Source organism: Cinclus cinclus, chromosome 5, assembly GCF_963662255.1.
Source record: "Cinclus cinclus chromosome 5, bCinCin1.1, whole genome shotgun sequence".
NCBI lineage: Eukaryota > Metazoa > Chordata > Aves > Passeriformes > Cinclidae > Cinclus > Cinclus cinclus.
The window spans coordinates 39,850,326-39,876,513 of NC_085050.1; the positions used below are offsets into that span (position 1 = coordinate 39,850,326).

At 34.8% G+C, this 26,188-nt stretch overlaps 1 protein-coding gene across 3 annotated transcripts in view; it reads left to right on the forward strand.

The window, feature by feature from the left end:
- FSTL5 (follistatin like 5) overlaps positions 1-26,188 on the forward strand; it is a 253,572-nt gene that overhangs the window by 57,573 nt on the left and 169,811 nt on the right. For all 3 annotated transcript variants that reach the window (XM_062493697.1, XM_062493698.1, XM_062493699.1), the window contains exon 3: positions 2,890-3,138. In XM_062493697.1, coding sequence (XP_062349681.1) covers positions 2,890-3,138 — 249 coding nt within the window. The remainder of the gene's footprint in view (positions 1-2,889; positions 3,139-26,188) is intronic.

Sequence of the window (26,188 nt, forward strand, 5' to 3'; positions counted from 1 at the left end):
TATCTATACCCATTTCTTGGTATTTCTGAGTAGCTCTTTATATTGATTGATTTGTTTACATTTTCATAATAGGGTGTATGTTTAGTTCAAATTTATGGTTGTGAGCATTTTGTCACCTGTTTTGGAATTGCACAGATTTTATTTATTTATTTATTTGCTGTGAGTGATCTGGTAATTTGGTAGCCACAGTTCGGTGGACTGTTTCAAAGTACACTTCTAATAGTTTTTTCCTTAAATATGTGCTGCAAACCAGTGGAAACACTACACAGCTGCTCCTTCTTAGTACAGAACAGTGCCTCTTAAACATGCTAAAACTTAAAGCTATAATTTAACGCTGACTGAATGCTCCAGATTGTATCTGGAGAAAGGATCCTGCTTCTCTGAAGGTCAATAGGAATTTTACCATGGACTCCAACCAAAGGAGTTGCATATACAGTGATGTATGCAAATGTATGTATTGTTTCGGAATAGTTAATGGTGTAAAATGAAGACATAAATAAAACATTTCATAATAAATACAGTTTTTCATTAGGGCATAAAAGTTGCTTGTTTGTTGCTGTATGTAGTTGGTATATGTTGACAAATAACAATATTATAAATATCAATATACATAATGTAAATTTTTCTCCCTTATCTGAAAGAAGATGTTTTGCATTCAGGCATCAGATTTAATTATAGTACTAAGATTAAGTCCCAAGAGAAGTCTTAAATGAGTTCTGTTTTCATAACGTACAGCACATTTTTGAGTCACCACACACCTCTCAATAATTCAGAGCAGTTGTCAGATGGAGATCTGAGATCTTTATCTTCAATTCAGAAAGCATAAATAATAATGGTTTATGTACTTTTTCCTCAAACTGTAACAATTCCATCACTTCAAAGAAGTTCTTAAATTCTTTAACATGAATACATGACCTGTGCTGTGAAGCACTCTTGGATATTGCAAAGCTTTATTTGACCTTAGATTTAGTATAAGGAAATAAGGAAATTTGATTTGTATTAATTTCTGTCAGTTAATGTCTTTTGCACATATATAGTGATGATACACTGGCACAAGGAGGAATACTTTCAAAAACTTACGGGAAAATTTTAATGTTGAATTGTGGTTTCCTGTTTCAAGTCATTTTGGCACATGAGCAGGTAAACCCACCATCAGTCTGGTCTTTACAGGTGTATAAAAATCACTGTGGCTTAGTTATATCAGCCATACAACACCTGAGGTGAATATGTAGTCCTCTCAACTTTGTGCTGAAATTTTTATCAAATAATATAGTGGAAGCATGTCATTAGTGCCAAATTTCTTGGTTGTGTGCTTTCTGTAGTACATTTGTCTAGAAAATTTGTGGTGTGTGAGAAAGCAAGAAATCAAAGAGGTGGTCTAATAGACCCATAGGCTTCAGATGAAAGAGTGATGAGATTTTTATTTCTGCCACTGAAGTGAAGAACATAAATTCTCAGTGGCTTGAAGAAATCAAGGTAGGGTGTTGACATGTTAGCACTTAACCATGAAAAATTCATCTAATACGACCAAATTACTACCAAATTATGCATTGTGATTTGCTTCTTTATGCTGTTTTTATATGGCTTAGTCAAAGATGGATTCAGCTAGGATGTGAGGATAAGGCAACTATTTCAAGGAATTAGAATACCAGGTGTTTTTTTCTGGACATTAGGAGTACAAAGCAATAGAATAAAATTAACTATGAAGGGCAGTGCCTATTCTCATATTTGGTGATATTTTAGGATTTTTGTACCTATTTTATGACACAATTATGTTATCAGAAAACCTATTTATTGGTGATTGCAACTGACAGTTCTGCTTTCATTTTCTCATCATTTCCACATAATACACTTTCTCTTGCCAAGAAGCCACAGTTAGTTCTATGGCAGCTAAAATGGAAAACTGTGGGTATAATAAGGAAATACTACTGCACATTAAACTTCCCCTTTCACCAAGAGATCTGCTACTGACAACAGTGCTTATCTTACATGGTAGCAGCAGCTCAGGTAGGAGAGAAACCAGACAGATGGCATTGGTGGCCTAATATGGATAATCCATTTCCTTATTTAGGAGTTGAAGGAACTGAAAGTTGTGGCAAGTAGAAACTCCTCTATTTCTACTGCAGCACTCTTAAAACTCTGTTTGCTATCCAAGTAATATTTTTCATAATTGAAATACTGCTATATTTCATGTGACTCCTTCTAGCTCCATTCACATGATTTATCAGTCCTGCTCTTCCATGCTCTGTTTCCTGAAATATCATTGTAATACCACCGCAGAGGTTTTGTCATTTTTTTATTTTAAATTCTCCATATTGATTCATCTCTAGTTATTTTCGTGGATCAGTCTCAATGTGTGAATGTCTATTTTATTTGCCTGTCAGAGTTTGTGCAGCTTCTGGAAGATGCTATTGATCACAAGGTTTAGATTCAGGTAGTCCTGCAAGGAGCGCAGAGTTAGATTCAATCCTTATTCAATCCTTATTCCCAATTCAGTTGGGTCCCTTCCAATTTGACACATCCTGTGGTCTAAATTCTAGAGAATTCTTTGTTCTATTGCATGCAACACTATAACAATCTTAAAGTGACAAACTTCAATATACATTTAAAAAGTAGTGATTTACTATAAATTTTTAAATGAAGAGTTACTCTTGTTACTAGATCTTGCTCTAATTGCAGTTAGCCTATGACAATGACTAAAAGTATAAAAGTCATGATAAAGAGACTAGATTTTTTTAACATCAGGCTGACCAATGTTTAGAATTAGTCAAGGATGTAGCAAAAGCCATTATCTCACTTCATTTATTCAAATCAATGGTTTTTGTATCTTGCATGCAATTAAGCAAAATGCAATTACTAAAAAATAATTATTATTTTTTTTTCCCTCAGGGTATCTTGCCCGGGATGTCCACTTCGGATCATGTGAAAACAAGTACTGTGGTCTGGGCAGACACTGTGCTGTGAATGGGCAGACTGGCCAAGCTGAGTGTGTGTGCATGGAGCACTGCAAGCCACATTACAAACCTGTGTGTGGGTCTGATGGAGAATTCTACAAAAACCACTGTGAAGTGCACAGAGCTGCCTGTCTGAAAAAGCAAAAGATCACCATTGTACACAATGAAGATTGTTTCTTGAAAGGTAAGCAGGGTTGAACAATGTCTGGAATATTGCTAGTGGGTATGTGTTTTCAAGCTGTTCAGTTAAATAGCTGTAGTGTCTGCACTGAGTGTACAGTGAATAAATGACTTGAAAAATTAATACAGTAAGTATTGCACTCCAGAGATACCATATGGATTTTTTTTTCCCCTTTTGTTTATACTCATTACTCTGGGCAATCACCCCTTTTTAACCGGAATAAACCAGTTGTCTCTTAAAAACAAATCTATGGCAGCTTGCCTTACAAATGTGGTTGCTGACCTCATTCATCTAAATGTACTTGGTTCCCAAAGCCTGAAGAATATTAATCTTTGCTGCAGGAAAAACAGAATTTAGGATTTCAGAAGGGTTTTGGAAGGTTGCAGGACCTGTGCTCATATTTGGTGTTGGAGTTGATAGATCAGCAGCTTGTTCATGGCTAAATGGGTCTTTCTTGCTTTGAATTTGGATAACGAAAAGTTTACTTGTTTACTCATCAAAGCATTTAGTTACTTTTTAACCTTCTGAATTCTAAGAGATGCCAGCCTGAATTCTGAAAGATACACCTTTTGCTAAGCATTTTATGCTGACAATGTCAACAATTGCAATAGTTGACACAATTTTTTTTTGGTGTAATTTGAGTACCTTGCAGGTTTCTGGAACTCTGCCAATGCAAACGTCGAGTAAGAATATTTGTGACTACTTTGACAGACTTTGAGTGTGCTTTCACTGGTTATAAAAGTGGTGGATGGCTTTGGTGGGAGGAGAAGTTTTTTAATAAGTCCCTTTTTTATATGTCTTTCTAGTGCTTCCCGAAAACATGATAAGCTCAGCAATTTCATAAAAAATTCTGAGGTACAGGTATCTATAGGTTAAACTGGGGGGTGTGGAAATCTTCTAACAGGAATACACATATGAGTAATAGCAAAAGTTTAACTTCGTTTAAAACTGTGGACACTGTATAAAATTGATTTATCATCATAATATTTAGGCCTTAATTGCAACTTACATAGTATGTGTTCTGAGGTAGTGGAAAATTAGAATGGGATTCTAGGACTAGAACATATAGGGTTTGTAAGGAATGGTTTGTGCAATAACAACAAAACATGAATGCTTCCATCTTAACAATTGCAATCTTTTTAAAAAAATACTCTGATGATGCAGTACTCTGATAGAAGAAATGACAGTAGAAAACCACAGAATATTAAAATTTATGGGGCTAATTTAAGTTTTTTTGTATGGTGTATACAACACAAAAAATTTCAGATCATGTCTGGGAAAAATTATAGCATTGCTACATTTTTTTCCCCTTAGAAAAAGAGATTTGTTAATGGAAATGAGATGGTACTTCAGACAGAAGTATAACCCAAAGGTTGCCTTGGGTTTTGTTAGCTCTTCTTTATGTCATAAATTCACCATGCTTCTTTCACACTTGTTGTGGACAATGGAGTATCTGAATGGTGTTCAACTTCTGACACCTAATTTTTTAGATGCTGGATTTAAAAGTAAAAAAGTAGGTTTTTCCTTTAGTCGATTACAGTCTTCAGTAAAAAACTGGGGTATCTGAGTGACTTTGTCTGAGATGCCTTCTGAAATTTATCAAGATATTCAAGTTGTCTAATTTGGTCTATAGCTACATGCCTAAAAATAATTTAAAATATTTAAATTTCCTTCTTTCTCATCTTATGTTGACTTCAGTAGTGTTGCCCAGCTGAGATGGGGACAGTTATTTTTCTTTATATTATTTCATATATGGGCCTTATCAGTCTCAGTTTCTTCTATGTTAACTTCACCTGCTTCATTACTGTGATAGAACAGAGTGCTGTTAAAGCATTTTTGCCTTTTGTGACTATCATCTAACATCTTCTCTCTTTTGTAACTGTCTTCCAACATCCACTATATCTATATGGTAAAGGAGGCAGAAGATCTCAAGCAATTTTTATATGATTTCTTTCTTTTACAAAAAAATTCTAAGCTAACCACTAGTAGATTGCCTTCAATAAAGCTGAAGGTTCTGCCAGTTACAGGTCAAAAACATTAAAAAGACAATAGGAAAAAACCCTCAACAGTGCTCCTCCTGGACAGAGAAGGCAAACCCCATCACTACTGATGGTGTCAGAAGGGCACTGACACATGTCCTCCTTAGCTGACATCCTCTAGCACAAATGATGTCATTTCAAGGAGCTGTTTCTGAGACCATAAAAATTCAAAGAAGATCAGAAAGCAAATAACCTAAGCACTTTGTTTAGGCTTTCACCAAATCCTTTAGAAGAGGCTTGTCTGAACTGGGGCAGGGTGTGAGGGGAAGGAATGCCTGTAAGATGCTGTTACATGACAGGATAGTCACTGTCAACAATTTAAATGAATAAGCTTACCAGAAAACACTAGTATTCTTTGTCTGGAAAATAAAATTTTAAAAGCTAATGTTCTCTATACCCAATTAACATTACCATAGTAGCTAGGTAACTATAATTATTTGAATAATACACCTTGTAACCAAATGCTTTATAGTTATCTCAGACATCATGAGTTCTACTTAATAGTTTGAAAATTGCCCTTTTAAACACTTACGTGCTAAGAGGAGTTTAAATATTGCCTTGCTAAATGAGAGAGATCTTCAGCTTATATGTTGAGACTCCATTAAAATCACTGGGAAATGTGTGTCTTAGCTAAGCTGTGCATAGAACACAGACAAAAAGCATGAAGTCTTTCACACAGAGTCATTTCTGAAACGTTTGATAAGTACATTTTGTAGCAGTAAAAGTTGTGTCAAAGCTGTACTCTGCTGATGTGCTTTTTTAAGCTTGAATTTCAAATTCTGATCGATTACCTGCTTTTACTTGTAGCTTATTTATTTCCAGATTCATTGAATTGCTTCACTTGGTTATTTTTTTCCTTTTCACTTACTATCTTTATTTCTTCAAACCAAATTAAATCATCCTTTTCCCCAGTATGTGTGGAATACATGCAAAACAGTAATTGAAGTTGAAAGTTTTTCCTTGATGATTGAGACTGTTTATGCAAATGTTGCATTTTTCACATGGATCAAGATAATGGCCATACTAAATTAGAAATTACTTTTCCTCCATTCCTTCTATAATTATTCCCTCAGTTGCTTATTGGCATGTCATGATGCATCAGACACTGAACGATTTTTCCTACTGGCTTGGTTAGATGTTTAGATGCCAACTGTGACCCTGAGAGTTAGTCAATAAACTGTCTCAGTTTCTTCTCATATGAAAGCAAAATGAATTCTACAGAGGGGCTAATTATTTATAATCCCCTTTTCTATGAATTTAAATTAGAAATATCTTGTATACCTGTAGAGTCCTCTGTTTCCCTCAGGTAAAGTCCAGTGTCCCCTAACTGAATGTTAGAGAGTGAAAATTTTGCAGTCACTTTCAGAGGAGATCTCAAGCCTAAATAATCTGAAAAATGTAAAATATTTAAGATTATTCTAATAATGCAAGCAAACTCCTTAGAAAATGCTTTGTGATCCTATGATCTAAGGAACTTTCTAAGAATGATATTCATATAAAGGAGCAAACAAAGGAAAAAAGAAATTATCAAGTGCCACAATGGTGTGTTCAGTGATGGGAAGAAAAAGAAACATAAATGATGAACTAAAGGAAGTATTATTGGCAAAATTCAAAGTTTGAAGCTTAGATTATTCATTAGATCTGATATTGAGCCTATGAGCTGGGAAATCTTATAATTTTTTTTTTTTATATTCTGGGTGGATGAGTAGTTTGTGAAGAGCATGAACATGGGGGGATGCAGGGGTAGGTGGCCTCTGCATGCTCTCTGCTTCCAGTGTCCTGGATGTTCTCAGGCCAGGCACTTTGTGTTTCAGAGCAACTTCTGCTGGGTGCAATAAAAGCAAGAGGAGCATCTGACTCACAGTGTGTTTCACACTCCTGATTTACCCCTCCCTGGCTCTTGCTGGCCATACCTGTAACAAGCCCCAGAGGATGGAGATTCAAATGGCCTAGAATTATTTTACTTAGTGTCTCTGCCCTTATCTTTATTCTGTGAAGTGGCACTGTGAAATTAATGGCTTTGTGCAGAACTTGGAAGGCTGGAAACATTATTCATCAGCTTCTATGAAGTTCAGCTGGACTCGTGTGGGACACTCATGTGGGTTGTGAATGGCAGTCTTGGGACATCAGATAAGCTTCATTTTTTTGTGTGTGTGTGTTCAATTATTTTACTCCATTTTCCTAAACCCAGGCCAGTAAATATAAGTAAGACCTAAAAAAACTTTCCATGTCAAATTAGTCTTGTATTTTCTGTGCACCCTGAGCTTCTTGTATATTTTACATTATAATTTATTTCCATACTGTGATATACTCAGTCATTATGGCAAATGGCAATTTACTTTTAATCTTCAGGACTGTAGCAAATACCCCTTTATACTTTGAATTTTATAGAATATTTGTGCAATAGAGTTTACCTCGTATGTAAGCTTTTTGCTTATTAGTAGCTTCTGTGACATCCTTATGATATTAACATTATCTTAATATCTTTCATTTCTTTATTTTTTTGTCTCATTTTCATCTGGTGAATGTTTTCATCTGTTAAAAAGGCTGTGAGTTTCATATTTCTTACTACTACTACTAAAATATAGATATCTAAAGACTGCTACAGCATCTACTTTTCCCCTGACTGTTCCTGAAAAGCAAAGTAGAAACATAGATTGAAAACCTTGCTCCCAATACTAAGCTCATCAGGGCACAGGATAAGAGCTGACTATGGACAAATTCAAATAAGTATGAGAAAACTGCAAAAAGTTCCGAAGACATTAGCAGGAATGATCAAAAGTAGCAAAGAGCTTAAAAAAATATGAAGGCACCTCTACAAAATCATCAGGGCAAGCTAAGAGTGGATGAGTGGATGATCAAGTTAAGCTATGAGTAGGCTGCCTTGTATTCCAAGAAAAGAAATAAAAATGATTAAATCAGAAAGCAGGAACAAATTCAAAACAAGCTTTTGTGTCTGACACAGGAACAAATCCAGAGCAAGCTTTTGTGTTTGACTCACAGAAGATCCTGTGAGTAAAAGCTACATGGGATTTCAGTAGCAGACTGTAAATGCTAGGGGAAAGCCTATAGGCTTTTCCTTTTGAAAGAGAGCTGGGGGAATTAGTTCAAGTGAACTAAATACTAACTATCCCACAGAAAAGATCTAGGATGCCCATCTAGCTTCTACAGTGACTTCCACAGGATTAGTTCAAAGATTTAAATTTTAAAATTTTTGTGTGTATTTGATTTGTGCCCTAGGTGATATTAGATTGGTTCTTAAAATATTGACACATTCATTTAAAAGCACTGACATTTATTTAATCTTATTTGATGTTCATATACTTCAAAAGCAAGCATATAAGTCTGTCATCTTACCAGTTTCACCGCTAGAAATATCTCATCTTGTCTTTTATATAAATCTTAAACACATTATTTAAGTTTGATCATTAGCCATCTTTCAAAAGAAGTTATGATATGTTAATCTGAATATCAGTCCAGAGTTTTCATTGCAAAAGAGCTTTTTTCTAAGATGGATTTGCTTTCTTACTTTGGCTGTCAGTTGGCTTCTCTGTTGAAATTCTCAAAAACATCATTATTGCACTCTTTCTGAAAGCCTGAATTTCTGCATATAACATCACCCTTAAGGTTGCTGCCAATAAAGTGTCGAGCTTCAGCTGTCACTCCAGAACTAAGTTCAACACATGCTGTATTGTGAAAAGAAATCTGGAAAAACCTTTCAGAACTCAAGGTTTCTGCTTGTTCTTGAAGTGTTTGATAATGCATAGGAATTATTAGACTTAGATTACTAATCCAGCCTATGATTTACATATCTTCACTTTAGTCCAACACTTTAGAAATTAATATTAAATCCTGAATTCATGCAGAGATAGCATTAGTAATTGCACATCCACAGAGTGGTAGAAATCATTGTTAATGGCAGGTGTGCTACTTCTTTCAGCACTTTGCTGGAAAATGACACTCTAACCAATTGAAAACTGGTTCTTTTTAATACCCTTTGAAATAATACTAAATTTTTGCACTGTTCCTCTACTCTGCTTTCCCCACACAGTTCATTCTCCTGAGTTGCATTGCTCATGAGATTTGGAAAACTAGTGGCTTTTCCTCCAACATCTGTGCAAGATTTGTCTCAAATATCTCTCAAATTTCCCAGTGTTGCCATAAATTGTTTAAACCAACTGGCATGAAAGGCTAACATATGTAATATCTGCTGCTAGATCTGCAGAGTGAAGCTAAATTCAAGTTATTTTTGAGAACATGCATATAAGAACCTTAATTTAAAAACTAAACATTCAACGTTCCCTGCTTCACCTCTACGGGTGATGCTGTATCTCTGCAACTTAAGTCTTGAACTCTGCTCTCTCTTTCCTGCCTTGCACTGAATTCATACCTCTAAAATGTTGGATGGGGAAATGACAATGGGACAACTTCTGAAACAAGTTATGAATATAGGCTTGGCTTTTATTGCCTGGCTAATGATACAATGCAAAGTCATCCTTTATTTTCAGTGTCTGGAGCAGTCCCAATCTTTGTATATCCATGCCTTCAATTCTGAGATAAGTCTGTTAATCAGCTCTAATCTATTATGAATTCTACATTCATATAGCGATGAAGAATTAGTGTTTTCCAGATAATCTCTGTACAAACTTCATGAAGTTTAAAAGTTCTTGTAATGTCATCACTGCTGTTTGATACCACACAAAGAAATGGTTGTATGGCCATCAAAGATTTTCACTGGTCGAAAATTTAAAAACTTCTAATTTTTCTAGTAATAATGTTGAGTCTGTCCAAAGAAGCTGTATTAACCTGAAAGCTGCATTCTGAAGTCTCTGCCAAGTCACTGAATCAGAAAACCAACAATGTAAAATCCTTTTCCTTGGAGATATTAAAAACCTGACTGAATGTGGTCTTGGACAACCAGCTCTAGGTGGCCCTTCTTGAGAAGGAAAGCAGCACCAGATGATTTCTTACAGTTTCCTTCAACCTCAACCATTCTGTGGATAAACATCTCTGAAAAAACATCCTTACTTATACACTTTCAGCCTGATTTTGAAGAAACAGAATGTAGCTCATGGTGCTAAAATTCAGCCAGTAGTTTCTTTCTGGTACTGTTGAGGAAGATTTGGATAGATCAGAGGAAGAGAAGTAGAATTCTGGCAAAGTGAAATCAGTGTTCTGCTAGTGCCTTCCTTTGAAAATCAGTAACTTGGGCCCACGGATGGGGCAGTGCCACTCACAAGTTAGAATATTCTTTGCCCTCCTGCTTTGTCTGGACTGTCAGAAAAGTGCTGTGTGCTGCTAGCAGTACAAGGATTGCACGGGCATGGTTCAAATGATGTCTCAATTTCTGTGCTCAAATAGCCTTTATAAAAATTCTGGGAAAAGGCAAAAAAATACCACCCAACTCCTTTTGTGACATTCTAAAATAAATATTGGTATTGGCTAGTATTGAGGATAGCAAATGTTTTTAAAACTGGAAGAAAACAGGTAACAGTAGTGCATAATGTAGTGGCAAAATGGCTACTTGTACTTCAAAATAATTAAGGAACTATTTTTTACTATCAAACTGGTGGTATGGGATAGTGAAAATTATTATACAATAAATCAAACTAAATGTTTTGTCATAAATTTATAGTAAATAAAGGAAGCATTGTATTCAGGCAGACATTTAAGTGAGAAATATAATTTTTAAGTTTAGAGTAAGCACAAAATTTTAAACTACCGAACATTGGTTAGTCTACAGCAAACATTAAAAGGTTTTAATTAAATAGAGTCAGAATTATCATTAGGTCTTGTGGGGATTTTTTCTGATGGAACATATTGTTGGCCCTTAAAAATCATTCACAATTGGATACACATACAAGGCATTGGCGTGATATTTGTAATTCAATTTGGCTGGTATATGGTATACTAACTTAAAAAAAGCCATAGCTTCATTTACAAAATCTGAATATTTTGAAATAAAAAGGCATGCAAAAAGATTTTTAATTTCCATTTCTGGCTCTAGTAGCTAATAATGGATGAGGTAAGTAAATTTACAGTGGATAAAACAGTGGATAAAATCTGTAAGTTAAAAGCTTTCTCTCGTGTTTTGCCATTTCCTCTCTTTTTATTATCAGATGGTAGGTGGGGCTTAGAGAAAAACTAAACTAGAAATGTAGCATTGTCTTTTCAGGGTAATTTATTTTTTAGTGTGTAGCACCCTAGTGGAACCTGAGAAATTAAATTGGTTTAAAGAAACTTAATGTACTCAGTTAACAGTAGCTAGTTTGGGCAAATTGTCAATATCTGTAGATATTTTTCAACTGTATATTTTTTTCAACTTTCTTGGAATCTAATAGTGCAGAATATAAATAATGAAATGCAACAACCAGGTGCTTCCAAATTGCATTTCTTAGTAGATTGCTATGTAGGTGACTTCCCATTTTCCCCTTTGATTTGTCTTGTGATTAGAAAACAAGGAAAGCGTCCTGCCACCATGCTTGTGATGGCAACTATCATATTGTTATTATGTTTTTAATTTTTAAAGTTATGCTATGAACAAGTATTAGAAGCAACCAGAAAATAAGTAGCCACAAGCACTTTCTAAAGAAGAAGACTTGGGCAGTATACTGTGTCAATTTTGTCATAGACAGGTACATAAATAAAGTAACATGATTTTTATGAACATTGCATATATTCTATTTATTGCCAGGACTTGGAAATTCTGATTTACCTTAGTTAAAGAAAATAAAATATTTGTACTGCTGTAAGCAGAGTTTATACTCTTACTTCTATAACAGAACACATTGCAAGAAAAAGAAAATAATTTAAAGTTTGACACAGACCTATAATTAGTGATTCAATTACAGCATTTTTTTTTGTCATGGAATTGTCAATTATACAATACTCCTTTTGATATAAACTGCAATTAAGGTAGATTATATTATCAGACTTTGTCCTGAGACAAAACAAACGTTGTTCATATTTAAATTTATATAGAATGGCCTCCAGCTGATATAAAGAATCCTCCAGCTAAAACTGATCTTAAAATATTAATTTCAGAAAATCAAAATAATTTTTGTTAATTTTTCCTCATTCTATTTTTTTTCTTGTTTGACTCTGAACTTCTCCCTTTTGCTTTTTAAACCAGAGCTTTGTTACTGATTATTCATAATAATTTATGTGAAATTTATAAAATTATTTTAAGTTTTTACTTTTCATGAAGAACCTAGTGTTTCTCACTGGCCTTAGCAGATGTACTTCTCCTGATACTCATACAGAGAGTAAATAAAATTTGATAAACTGGGCAATAAAATCTGATTAGATCCTTTAGCTTTCTCTTTATCTGGAATGATTATGTGGATTTAATTTAAAATTGTTGAAAGCAAACAACAGAAATAAAGGGAAACAGATTACAGCAAAAATAAGTCAAACTGTAGCCCTAAGAAATAAACTAAAGAAAAATTATACAAAACTTCCTCTCACTAAGAGTGATGTTTTATATTTTTGCATGTATTTGTATTGGCTTTGGGTGCAATTAAATCCTGAACTATACACTGCCAAGAAAGTTTGTTTCCCTGAGGGCTGGAACAGATGGTGGAGATTCTTTTTTTTCCTTCTCACCATTTAGAGACCAAGTCTGCTGAATCTCTACAAGAAAAAGTATTTATGCCAAAGAAAACTGCTGATGTTGGCCTTAAAGCTGTAGAATTCTTAGCTGTTTCCACAATAGGGTTATTACTAAGAATCCTGGTAAACAGGCAGTGCATTGAAGTTTTGCTATTAGCAGTGCTTTAATGTAGATTTGATATCTGTCTAATAATGTTTGTTGTACAGAATAGAAAAAGTGCTATTGACTGATAACAAACTGCAAGTTTTCACTTAGTATTCAGCCTGTTTGTCAGGATATTTCACTGTGCAAGGAGGGAGCTGTGAATTATCGTTTCCCAGTCATCACTTTGTTAATTAGAAGAATAAAAAAACTAAATGCATACAGAATAGTAGAACTGTTGTTAATCATATTCTTAATCCCACCTGGAAAATGAGAAAAAAAACACTCCTGGGATCTAGTAAAATGGCAAACCTTGTGAATCACTAAAAGAAAAATCTGAAAGAGGGAAAAATATCCTTGCAGTGTTAAATACTAATTATGGTCAAGAAGTTTCATTAGTGCTTCTAAATTTAAGACAACTGCTGAATGGATCAGTTCTTTGCTATTTCCCTATTCCATCTTCTCCATTATACAAGTCCTTGCCATTCAAACAGAGCATAAAGATTTTTACTGGTCCCTTATGATGCAAACTATAGTTGTACAATCATCATTTTAGAGATGAGCTCTGTGTGCTCTTAGATTTTCTGTCACTTTATCACAACTGTAGAAGAGTCTTGAAGTGTATTTGCTTAAGCAGATGGTGAATGGTCACACTGGGAATATATCTATCTTCTTTACTGTATGATGAAGTTTTAAAGCAGACATTTTAGCTGTGGTAGTTGGAAAAACATACTTATGTGATAAATCTTGTAGGGAAAAAAACCTGGTAAAGGATTGAAAAGCCCCTATTAATACTGAGTACATGAAATTGGTACACATTGGAAAGTTGAGTGAGCACAAATGACACTCCTTATATATAAGAATGTTAATGATTTATTTCATTTTTATGGTATTTTATAATTAATTTTTTTTTAAGGAAATTAAAAATTATGTGTTTCAGATTTTTGTTTCCAAAACATCCCAAAGTGCTAAGGATTACTGTTGCACAGAGAAAACCTTCTAGTTTATATGGGAATTTCTCTAACACTATCATGTCAACAATCTCAGGATTTAATTCAATCCTCCCTACTGAGTCTAATGAAGATTAGGTTCATTGAAATCAGTCAACTGATGAATATTTGTTCTATTGCAAGGATGAAAGATGTAAAAGGGAGCCCAAGGGAGAGAATACTGGGTTAGAAGTTTGAGATAAATAAACCATAAAAAACAACAAAAAACACAAAGAACCACACACCCAAAACCCTAAACATGAAAAAACTGTTGAAAAAACACTCTGTATCAAAAGTGTGGTGTAAGCTTGAATATTGTTCTGAAATGATCCCAGGATTTGCCTGAAACATGATTTGTCGAACATCACAACTGGTGTCAGTTCCTCATTTATATTGTAGGGGTTTTACCTACTCTGTGTGTTATGGAAGTTTACCTCACAGTTTAACTAATTTTTAAAATACATTCTTTTACGAATCCTTTAAAATATTTAAAAGTTTAGAAGTATTCTGAAATTGTTGATGCTTTTCAAAAAGTAGAGTTAGGCTTGCTTTGCTTATGTCCACTACTTATAAAGAATAAGTAGTTGAAAAAAAAGGGGAGATCAGAAGAGTCTCCTATGACATTTCATGAGTTTGTTGTGATGGTTGGGGGTTTTTTGTTCTGTTTTGTTGGGGTTTTTGTTTGTTGGGGTTTTTTATTTTTCGTTTTGTTTTTATTTTGTTTGTTTGTCTTAATACTACTTATATTGGACTCTGGAAATAAATAGAGACATTGTCATTAATCTTTTGCTCTCAATGGACTTGGAATGGGGAATAGTCCTGCTGCTGTAGCAGCAGAAGAGTATATAAGCCAATGATAGAAAGACATTGGCAGGTTGTTGTGAGTTAACAGTTGATAGGGGGGACCCAGGAGTAAAAATGAAATATCCAGTTACAAAACCTTACGAGCTTCATTAATTTTTGTAGTTCACAAATAAATGAGCATTAAGTCTAGTCACAATATGTATAGCCAGTTGAGTAGTCTTGATATTGTATTACCAACCTATACAGTCATATATTACTTTGACATCTGTCAAAAAATCTCCCACTTCACTCCAAAAATAGTGTTGAGAAAAAAACAGAAAATCATTGCTTCATTTTAGTTGTTTTACTCTATAGGCAAGTATTAGTGGTGATGGTGACAATTAAGACATTTTTAAGTCTCATGGGATGTGCGTGTGTATTGTAATATATCTTTTTCATACCATGAATGATGTGTAGATTGTGCCAGTCTGTGGTGCCTGTTTTCCATACTTGCTTCTGGAAGATGAAAATCTGGGTATTAGAGTAAAAAGGGTTGTTGTCCTGAACAATGCTATTGTTTAGATGATCAAAGGGCTGCTACACTAGGATGCACTGTTGATACATTTTCAGTCTACATGTCCGAAGTATATTTTCCTCAGTTTTATACAAATTTTTCCCAAAAAAATTCTGGACCTTGCTTGAAGTTAAAGAAATTTTTGAAATGTGAATGCTGGTGCATATAATCTGATGACACAAAATGTTCTTGCAGAGTTCATCTGATGAAGCTTGGGTATTTGCAGTATTTAAACAGGCTTTTACAATGCATAATTTAAGGACTTGAGTTTTCAGTGCAGAATATTGAATAAGGTCTTATTATTTCTAAGAGACACAGAATAAATCAAACAATAAAGGATCTTAATTCTGTGTCTCGTAAAAGCTAGTGATTGTACATAAGATTACAAGTGAAGGTGAGATAACTTCTTTTTAATATGGTAAGCCTTCTTATTTGCTTATTAGACTGGTGGAAAAGAGGAGGTTCACTTTTCAAGGAGTTGAAGGCAAATGTATAGAAATTACTTGTGGAAATAAAAACTAACACAAATATTTGTGGAAAATTCTCCCATTATTACTTTAAAAATATTTTAAATGCCAATTTTTAATTTTTTTTTTTATTGTAATAGTGGCAGAAAATGGGTGGGCAAAGCTTTTCTTTGTGTAGATCTGAGTAGATCCAAGAGTACCAAGCCAGGATGATTAATGCCCACAAAATGTAGAATAAGGCCTAGTAACTTTCCAGAAATTACATCAGTTTAAATTTATTTACAATCTTTATGAGGAAGTCATAACAAAAGAGAAAGGTCTCCATAAAAGCTAAGTATGTAGACTTGAGAGATCTCTTTCATTAAACCAAAAGTGTTATTATGCAGGCAATATAGTACAATCACAATTTTCACCAATCAAGATGTAGATAATTTTTTTATAAACTCTGAAAAACAAGTTTTGGTGGAAAGAGAATAGGGCAAATTGCTTGGATTTTCTCTTCTGACTTTCACTTCTTTTTAATTCTCTGTACACTGCTAGGCTGATTGGTCACTTGCATTGTAGCATGTGGGATTTAAAAAAAAAATAGTATTTTTTTTTTTATATTCCAAGTTACTTGCAACAATTTTTGCCTCTCTGGTTATTTGAAATTGCTGGAAGATTGAGAAACTGAGATAATAAAATGGACACAAGAGTAGAGTCAGTCCTTGAAAAAAAAAAAAATCAAAACCAATCAACAAAAAATATCCCCCAGACAAGAACACTCAACAAAGTAAAGAGGCTGTCAGGCTGACATTCATGTCAAAATAAATTGTAAAAAATTGATCCTAAAGGCATTTCACAATTTTCCTTGGCATATAAATGTTGGCTACTCCAGTCTGTGAATTGGCTGGCTTTGTTCTTTCCAGTCTCTTTGTCTTAGGAGATCAGTGCTACTCAGACATGCTATAAAGATCTCTTCTGATCTGAGGTGTTGGAAAAACAGAAAGTTTTCAGTGAAGAAATCATAGTACAAGTAAAAGCCTGCACAATTTTATCATTATTTTTTCTGCATTTCTCATTTACTGCTTTCCTAACTTCAGCAAAGTAGGAAGGTTCTCTTAAGCTGATGAAATGTACCTCGACCAACTGACTTTTTAGATTATTGAAAGCACAACTCTTTCTGAATACTCTGTAAGTATTCTGAATGCTGAGAGGAGGCTATACACAATTTGGTATGCTTATTTCAATTTATCACTACATTTTGAGGTTCAAATTATCACATTCCTAACATTAAATTTTTACTGTTTACACTCTTTAAATGCTCCTAAAATGTGACTGAGAATAACAGCTCTGAAATGTAGACTCTATTACAATTGCCAGAGAAGGGAATCGTGTTCTTCCCTTTGAATTCTTGTGTTTATTGGTAATAGAGGAATAGTGATGTTCAGCTGAGTGTGTAGGCTAGAGTAGAGCTAATACTAGTTTGTTATGGAACACAGGGACAGATTTCCTGAGGAATTTAATTTCCTGTTGACTTTATATGTCTCAGTCTACTGGTATTTTTTGAGTAGGTATATTTTGTGGGTTTTGCTCTTTGTGAGACAATCCTAACTTGGAGAATTTATCTGCATCAATGACTCAGAGGGGTTTGTATTGTCTCTTGAAGAGAATGCACATCTATTATGTGAAACCTCCATCTTCCTTTGTATTTTAGGTAATAAAATACAGAAGAGATATTCAGAGTCTGGAAATTTTATTGTTCTGCTTTGTTTTGCAGAAGAAACACATCACTGAGTTTTTTTCTCTTTTACATGACAGGTGTGACAGTTGAGACAAATTGCTGTCACACCTTTCAGTGTTTTCTTATTAAGTATTCAGGATCTGCTTGGTCTTTCTTGAGTGTCCTTGGTCAATGGTTTTTTAAGGTTGAACTTTTCTTTCTCATCTCCATCATATCTCAATGTCTGTAGAAGGAATTATAATGCCCTGAGATTTTGATTCTTGTTGTTTTACCTTCAGGCAGCTACACACTGAAGGAAGGTGTTTAGAAAGTTAACTCAATCCTAGCCAAAATCAGTGGACTCATTTTGTTGTGTAAATTCTAAGGTTTTATTCTGTATCACTTCTTATAGTGCAGTTGTTGCTGAAGCCTGGATTGTCTATCTAACTTCTTTGAGTTAGTGCATAAAATTGCCTAAAAAACCTCTTAGTTTTTGAGGTAATTTAACCCACAAAGATTGCATCTAATAAGTGTGCATATGCAAATCAATAAATAGTTTTAAATTTATGTTTGTGTATTAATACATATGAGTATGTTTACAACAACACATTGGCTGTGAAATTTTGTCTTCAGAGAAGGATGATTTACAATTTCTAATTGCACATAGCTTTTTAAAGTGCAGGGTGACAACTTTGTAACCAGAAGAAACTGGTAGTAATTAGCCAGTGATCAATGAATGTACCCTATCACTGTCCTTTGGACCTGCCTGGGACATGAGATACAAACACCATGAGGAAATCTCGATTTCTTATAGGGAACTTCCATGATATTTAAAACAAACAAGAAAACAAGCTTAAGACCCCAAACCAATGAGTTTTAGCTTTGGGAAAAAAAAAAAAAAAAAAAAAAGGTCAAAAGCTGGGGTGGAGTACAAAAAAAAAGTTTCAAGTAGTTAAAGAGTATAAGAACATTGCAGTCTATACATGGAGAGGAGATGAGATGAAAAATCTTAGAAGTTCTTGAGGTTCTTAAGCGAAGAATGAAAATTGTATCATTCCTTCTGCATCTACTCTTACTTTCCACTTTTTCTTGTTGTCTCAGTGTGGAGAAGTTGCTGTGTTTTACCTTCCTCTTAGTAAATATCTGTTTATTAAAAAAAAAATAACTTTCTAAATGAAGGATTTATTTAAGGGAACCTTGATGGGTTTTCATTGTGCTGCTGAGATTGAATTTTCATCTGTTTTGAATCTCTGCAGGGAATATTTTCATCAGTATGAACACTAAATGACCAGTTCAGACTTGCCTATGGAAAAAAGTTCCTTGATTACTTGATAATCCTCTCTGCTGATAATAAAAATTTTCTGCTCTGGGCAGCATTTTTAAATATTTTGGTTATCTGAATTTTCTTGACTACTAATAAGATGCAGGAAGAGACATTAAAGAGCTTTGGGATACATTTCGAAGTACAGGTATTTAATAGTGTTTTAACTGCATTTGCAGGCAATAGCACAATTTTCTTAATAGTACCATTTTCTTAAAGGTAGGATCTTATCAACTGAACTATTTTCAGTTTCCTACACTGGTATTCAGTATCAACTCTCAAATACATCTCATACCATTATGACAGGCAGAGCAATTCAGACAGTCTAATAAATATACAATTATTTTCTTAACTCACAATTTAAAAACAATGTCTTTAAACAGTCTTTCACACAGTTTTTATGGGCTAATTCATACATTTTTATGCATATCTGTATGCCTTTTGCTGTCCTATTATACTTTGAGAATGCACAATAATTTGCTTGTGATTGCAAATCTAAACATGTTTTAATTTTAATTGAGTTGATATTAAAAGAAAAGGAAAATTTACATTTCCTGGTAAATTATCTCGTACATAAAAGTAATAAAATATCTGTGGATAAAGTAACCCAAAGTTTGTCTATAGATAGATACACATACAGTGCTACTTTTAACAAGGACAGGATGGTGTGGCATTTCTGATTTAAGGCCTAATACTAGAGCCATGCCAGTCTTTGATCTGACTTCAGTGGGTACTCAAGCAACTCAACATTGTGTTAGACAACTAAGAACACTGACCAGTTTAAATGACTGAGTTAACTTTACCTGGTATCGTCAATTTGTGAACCTGTAGGATTGAGCTGGACATTGTGTACCAAGGGTCGGGCAAGAGATAAGCTCTGTAGAAAATTGCTGCTGTGTCATGGAAGCAAAATCATTTGCATTTGCCAGTGCTTAACAAGTCATGTAATTTTTATGAAGGCACAATATTTTTTGACCTTGATTTCCTCTGCTGGGAATAGGAACTGCATTCAATGGTCTGTCTGAAGTAACATCACTATTATGTTTTTGTTCTACTTTATTTGCTAATTTAGAGAATAATGGGAATTCTACTTTTCTGGAGTTATATTGGTAGTAGTCAGTAGAAGAGGCATGTATCATGGCCAACAAAAGACAAAGTTGTTGGAGTGTCCATCTGTGTGTACTCACTCTGCTTCTCTCTTCCTCTCCCTTTCTCCCTTTTCCATAGAATCACAGAATGGTTTGGGTTGGAATGGAACCTCAAAGGTTGTCTAGTTCCAGCCCTCCTGCGGGGGGCAGGGGTGCCACCCACTAGACTGGGTTACTCAAAGCTCCATCCAGCATAACCTTGGGCACTTCTGATGGCAGACAGGTGTAATGTTCTTGTATCACTGAGCAGGTCTGCTTTTGTTCTGTCCCTCTGTGGGGCACACTTTATACACTACAGGATAGTCTTCCTATAGTTGCTTAACCAGGTATCAGCTACCAGCCATCTCTGCAAAGTGAACATGAGGCTGTCAAAAGAAAAGTGCCTGTTTTTACCAATGTGTACTTTTCAAGAGTGGGCTTACAAAATGCCACATTTAAATGCATTGTAATAAGTCAAATTAAATATCTGAAATGGCCTGAAGAAATGTGTATGACAAATCAGTTTTACTGTGCACAATATGTGATTCTAATTGTGAGCTAGTAGATGATTTATGGTTTTGAAGTGGTAAGTTTGTACTCATTTTGTAAAAAGCCTGAATTATGAACATCTTTGGATGAGACAGATACTCAGCACAGTAGAGTACTCATATGTTATAAGAAGAAAGGATTAATACCTCTCTAACCATACTGAGAACAATGTCCATCAGGAGGAAGAGTGACTGAAAATGAAGCCTGAGAATGAGTGTCAGTGATGGATGAGAGGAAAAATCCCTTAAGAATTGTAATCAGAGCTCTAGTGGGAGGAATGGATGAACCTGTGACTTAGGCAATTCTAATGCAAATAGCTGTAAAATAATGTATCTCTGTCAATCAATATGAAGGAATCAAAAAAAGCATAAGGTTTAAACTCCGAAAAATAGGGAAGTAAGATGTTATAAAGCAAATAATTTCAGATTTGCTGATTGCTACCTGCAGTACAGTTCTTTCTATGAGCACAGCATCCATGCTTTAAGCAGGGAAAGGGAGTTTGGAATCTCAAGAAAAATGTTGTCTTACACTATAACTTGTGATTGATATACAGAGTTGTTCTGTATTTAAAACAGATCTTTCAAAGGTCCATTTCTGAACTCTGACTCCTTCATGTGATCTTTTGAAAAGAAGAAACAGTGCTATTATGACTAAATAGTTGAGAGCAGTAATGATGGAGGTATCCGAGATGTCCCTTGGCAAGTCAATGAATATAAGATCCAAGAGGAAAAGCAATTGCAGAAAAACGACAGGAGATATTTAATTGACTCTCTGTACAGTACCATAATCCTTAAACTGGAATTTGGAATTTATATACTAGTGATCCTTTCAATAAATAAATTATTTAAAACTCCCTTGCATTCCTAACTCATTTAACAGAAAGAATTTCTGAGAGTATAGTCTGCTTTTGTGCAGCACCAGTTTGATGCTGGATGGCAAAACGGATTTTGAAAATGGAATACAATTTTTTAATGCTTTTCACTGTAGAATAAACAAGGGAGAAGTAGGTGTGGTCACAACTGTTGAATAATTTTTATATGGAAGTTACTAATGTTCAAGCATAAAACATACTAGGCTGATCAGTATTTGTAAGAATTTTAATTTTATGCATGGAAAAATATTATTAGACTTGTTTTCAGGAAATAGACAAATTTATAACAATAAATTTGACCAATAAGCACAAGATATGCAAAGTATATTTTGCCAATATCCATTTCATATTTTGTGGTACATTATGTAGGGTGAAACTGTTATCTTTTGTAGTTTGAGTTAATAATTCTCATAATTTCTAATCATTTATGAGCTGCAAATATCCATTATAAGTTGGCTGAAGTTTCATTTTTATAAATTTGAAGGTACTACTTGACTTGAACTGGTGATCAGATGCTTGGATTTTGCTTGATTAGTGGTTTAAGACCTGAAGAATATTAGTGATATTTCCATATGGAATATATTTTTTTCATCACAACGGACTTAATGATTCTAAAGAAGGTTGAAAAATGAATGTGCATGGGGTTTGTGACGACGTCACGAAGAATGAGTATAAAATGTGTACGCAGATAGTAGTAGAAACAGCATTGCATAGGAAGTTTAATTCTACATTTTCTTCTCAACAATACAGTCTACCTTACTGTTCCAGACACATTGTTACAAGTGTTATCCATCATTTTTATGCTTTAGAAAGAAAGCTTTGACATTTGTGTACCGACTCAATTTTTTTGTCCTTTACAAAAATTTTCTCAGTTTTGTCTGAACCTGTTGGTTAACTTGCAGTGTTGAAGGCTTAGTGGAAGTTAAATTTGGTGCAAAATAATCTCCAAAGATTTAATCTGAACAGAATGTGATGAAGTCCAGAGATAGAAAGTGTGCACAGATATCTATTTTGTTATGTAGGTTCCTGGTGGAATTCAATTAGAATAGAGAACAAAGGAGTAGGTACCCATGCCACTACTCACAACAATATAGAATTATTGAATGTTTTGGATGGGAAGAGACCTTAAGATCAACTAGTTCCAACTGTCCTACCATGGGAAGGATGCCATTCCTGAGACCAGGTTGCTCAGGGCCCCGTCCAACTTGGCCCTAAACACAGAATCACAGAATGTGCTGAGTTGGAAGGGACTCACAATGTTTATCAAAGTGCAGCTCCTGGTCCTGCATGGGACAGCTCCAGGAATCACACCATGTGCCTGAGAATGTTGTCTCGACATATCTTGAACATCAGTCTTGGCACTGGGGAGCCTGTTCCAGGGCCTAACCACTCTTTGGGTGAAAAACCTTTTCCTAATATTTAATCTAAATCTCCTCTTACAATGTCTGGCCATTCCTTCATGTCCTGTCATTGGTCACCACAGAGAAGAGATCAGTGCCTGCCTCTCCCCTTCCCTTCAAATGGAAGTTGTAGGCTCTAAATCTCCTCCTGGCTGAACAGACTGAGTGACCTCAGACACTCCTCATTTGGCTTACCTTCTAGACCCTTCACCATTACTGTGGCCCTTCTTTGCACATTCTTTAATAGCCTAATGACTTTTTGATATTGTGGTGCCTAAACCTGCACACAGGATTCAGGATGACTACAGATTAGTGCGAGAATCCCCGTCCTTGCCCAGCTGGCGATGCTGTGCTGATACCCCCCAGGACAAGGATTGGCCCTCCTGGCTGCTGGGGCATTGCTGACTGGTGTTCAACTCACTGTTGACTAGTACAACTAGTCAAAAATGCTGCTTTCCAGCCTCTCAGACCCCAGTCTGTCTGTACATCCAGGGATGGGCTCTCCACAACCCCTCTGCACAACCTGTTCAGTGCTTCAGCATAGTGAAGAATTCATAATGAATAATTTCTTCCTGACATCCAATCTAGACATGTAATCAGTTTAAAACCATTGCCCCTTTTCTTGTCACTATCTGGCTGTATACAGAGTCCTCCTCTATCATTTCTATAAATACTTACCATATGATTTGCAAGTATTTCTTTCAATATGATATCTAAAATAGACACATTCTGATAGATCCACATCCTCAGTGACAAATTTCTCACGTCTAGGTTTTTTCACTTTTTTTTTGCTTTCTAAGGGTATAATCCTATTAAAATATCTGTACAAGGAAATGTGTATACCGCTGGAGAGTGATCCAGTTGAGGTTTCTTTAACAATAATGCCTATGTAAAGTACCGTGGTGTTAGCTTTTTGGTGGGTTGATTTTTGGGTTGTTTCTTTTTCTTTTTTTTGTTTGGGGGATTTTTTTGTTTATTTGGTTGGTTGGTTGATTTTGTTTGTTTTTCTACTAATGTGCTCGGCAAAACTAGCTTGCTCTGTACACAGCATATCTGTCCTATGAGAGTAACCATTCAATTTCTCTTAGTATCAACTAGATAAAATATTAGTCTGCTCAATATTCTAGGTTTAAAGATTTTAATTATTTCTTACCTTTTTCTAATTATGTTTCAAATATTCTATACTTTAAAATTTGCAACTTACAAATATGTCATAAAATCTATGGAAGTTAGGATTGTAGGGAATTAGTTGCTGGAATTTTTTGTTTTTATTAATTGCTTTGTGTTAAGAAGTAATAAAAACTGACTGTAAGACAAGTTCATGTTCTTTTTTCTGGTCAATACACACATACTAATTTCAGTAGGATAAACACAGTTCAGCATGTAGATTCCTTATTTAAAGTGTCCAAATTTGGATTTTTAGGGTTTTAGACAGTAAATGATGGGTTTTCTGTGGTCAGACATATAAATATTACTGAGAGATTTTTGGGTTGCTCAAAATGTATCTGAATTTCTCCCCTAATGGACCCATCAGTGCAGTGGGATTTCACAGGCTGCTGGCTGTGTCTCCTGGTTTGCAGTAAGAGTCACAGGAAGCTGACTCAGCTGAAGTCACTGAGTGTTTCGTCGTTGGCTTTGTTATGGCCAGTAAATTTCATCACAGAGGGAAAGAAAGAAGTAGTAAGTAGGCCAAAGTAATCCCAGGTATCACATCACTTGTTTCAATGTCAATTGGCATCACTTCATAAGGATTTAATGCATTCTGTGTCCTCAGCTTACATCAGCAGTTTGCAGGACTTGAAATTACATCTTTATAACTTAAATCTAATCTCCAGTGTTGGAAGAAACCAGTTTGGAAATTGCTGTGTGTTTTCTGGGCAGAGAGTATGGCTTTGGTGGCAAGGGTTTGTGTGAGGGTGTAGAAAAATATTATTAATTACCTTTTTAATTGATACTGACTCAGAAAACTCTTGCAAGTAAGCAGTATTTTGGTGTAATAGCCTTGTAATGTTTACAATGAAGTTGCCCTCCCATTAATTTGTGTATGTGTCTTGGTTTGAAAGACAGGTGTTTATTAACAAAGGTAAGAGCCTCTCTTGAAATGGACAATGTAAACCCCTTCCTCCAAATTATTATAATTTTGAAATCAAGGAGCCATAGGCAAAGATATGGGAATAGGACTAACAGTTCTTTACTAGGAAAAATTACAAATGAAAATAGAGTAACACCAGAAAAAGAAAAAACAAACAAACAACAACAACAACAAAACACTGACAGAGTCAGAATCCAACCCCATCAGTCAGGGTGCTGGTAGCAGTCCCATTAAATGGTGGCTGCAGTCCTCCTGCAGTGACAGATGTGGTTCTGTTGGAGTAGTGGTCCTGTGATCCAGTGATGATGCAGAAGGGTCTGTTTTCCCTCTGGATTCCAGTGGAAAAAGGCTGCTCTGATGTTCCAAATCTCAGATTTTATTTAGGTGGGAAATGCTTGGCTCCTCCCTGTGGGTGGAGCATCTCCCAATGGGATGATGTCATTTTATCAGTCATGCAGTGGGACTCAATAGCCCATTAACAGAAGGTATCCCCCTCTGGAGATAAGGATCACTTCCCCACCTGGTTTCAACAGATGGTGATAGAATACATAATTTATGGTTACATCCTGCTTTGCAAGCCAAGATAGTATGGTTTAGGGGTTTTTTTTTCAGTTAATTTGGAACAGTTTTCATTAAAAAACATTAACAGGAATGATGACTGTATATAAACTTCACTATAAGTTATTTATTTCTAGCAACATGTAGCTACATGTTGAATGTAATAAATTAGCAAATCCTTTGGAACAAAGAACTTTAACATTGGCAGGATGGAACATTGTTTTACTCCTGACTTATGATAATTAAAACGCTTGTTGACACTGAAATTAATAGTTGAGTTTATTTTAAAAGTTGAAACAACAGAAAAAATCTCTTGAGAATTATCAAGAATATAATTTGCTACAAACTAATCTGTTTTATTTAGAGTTATTTTATGCATACCTGTCCTCAGACTAAAAGATAACAAATGGTAGAATGTTGTTTTGCTTCAACAGTTTCATGTTCCAAATCTTGCATAGGTAATAGCTAGCAAATATAGAAACAATCAATGCTTACTTTGGCTGATATATTGAATACTTTTTCTTTCTTTATTAAAGCCATCCTTCTCAAAGCTACCATATGACCTGTGTTTCTGGTACTTTCTCAGTATATATATGTGCAGCTATCCGGCCACAAAATGCATTAATTTATATATTATAATTTTGCACAGAAATTTAAGGATAACAACTGAAAACTTAAGTTTTTAATCACATTTTTCTCTCCCACACATACTTTCACAGCTATGTTTCTTGAGATTCCAAGCAATCTACTCAATTGTCTTGATTTTACAGCTTCCCTTCTCTTTTATTTGAGCATTAAATACTAGTACTATTTTTCAAAGTAAAACTG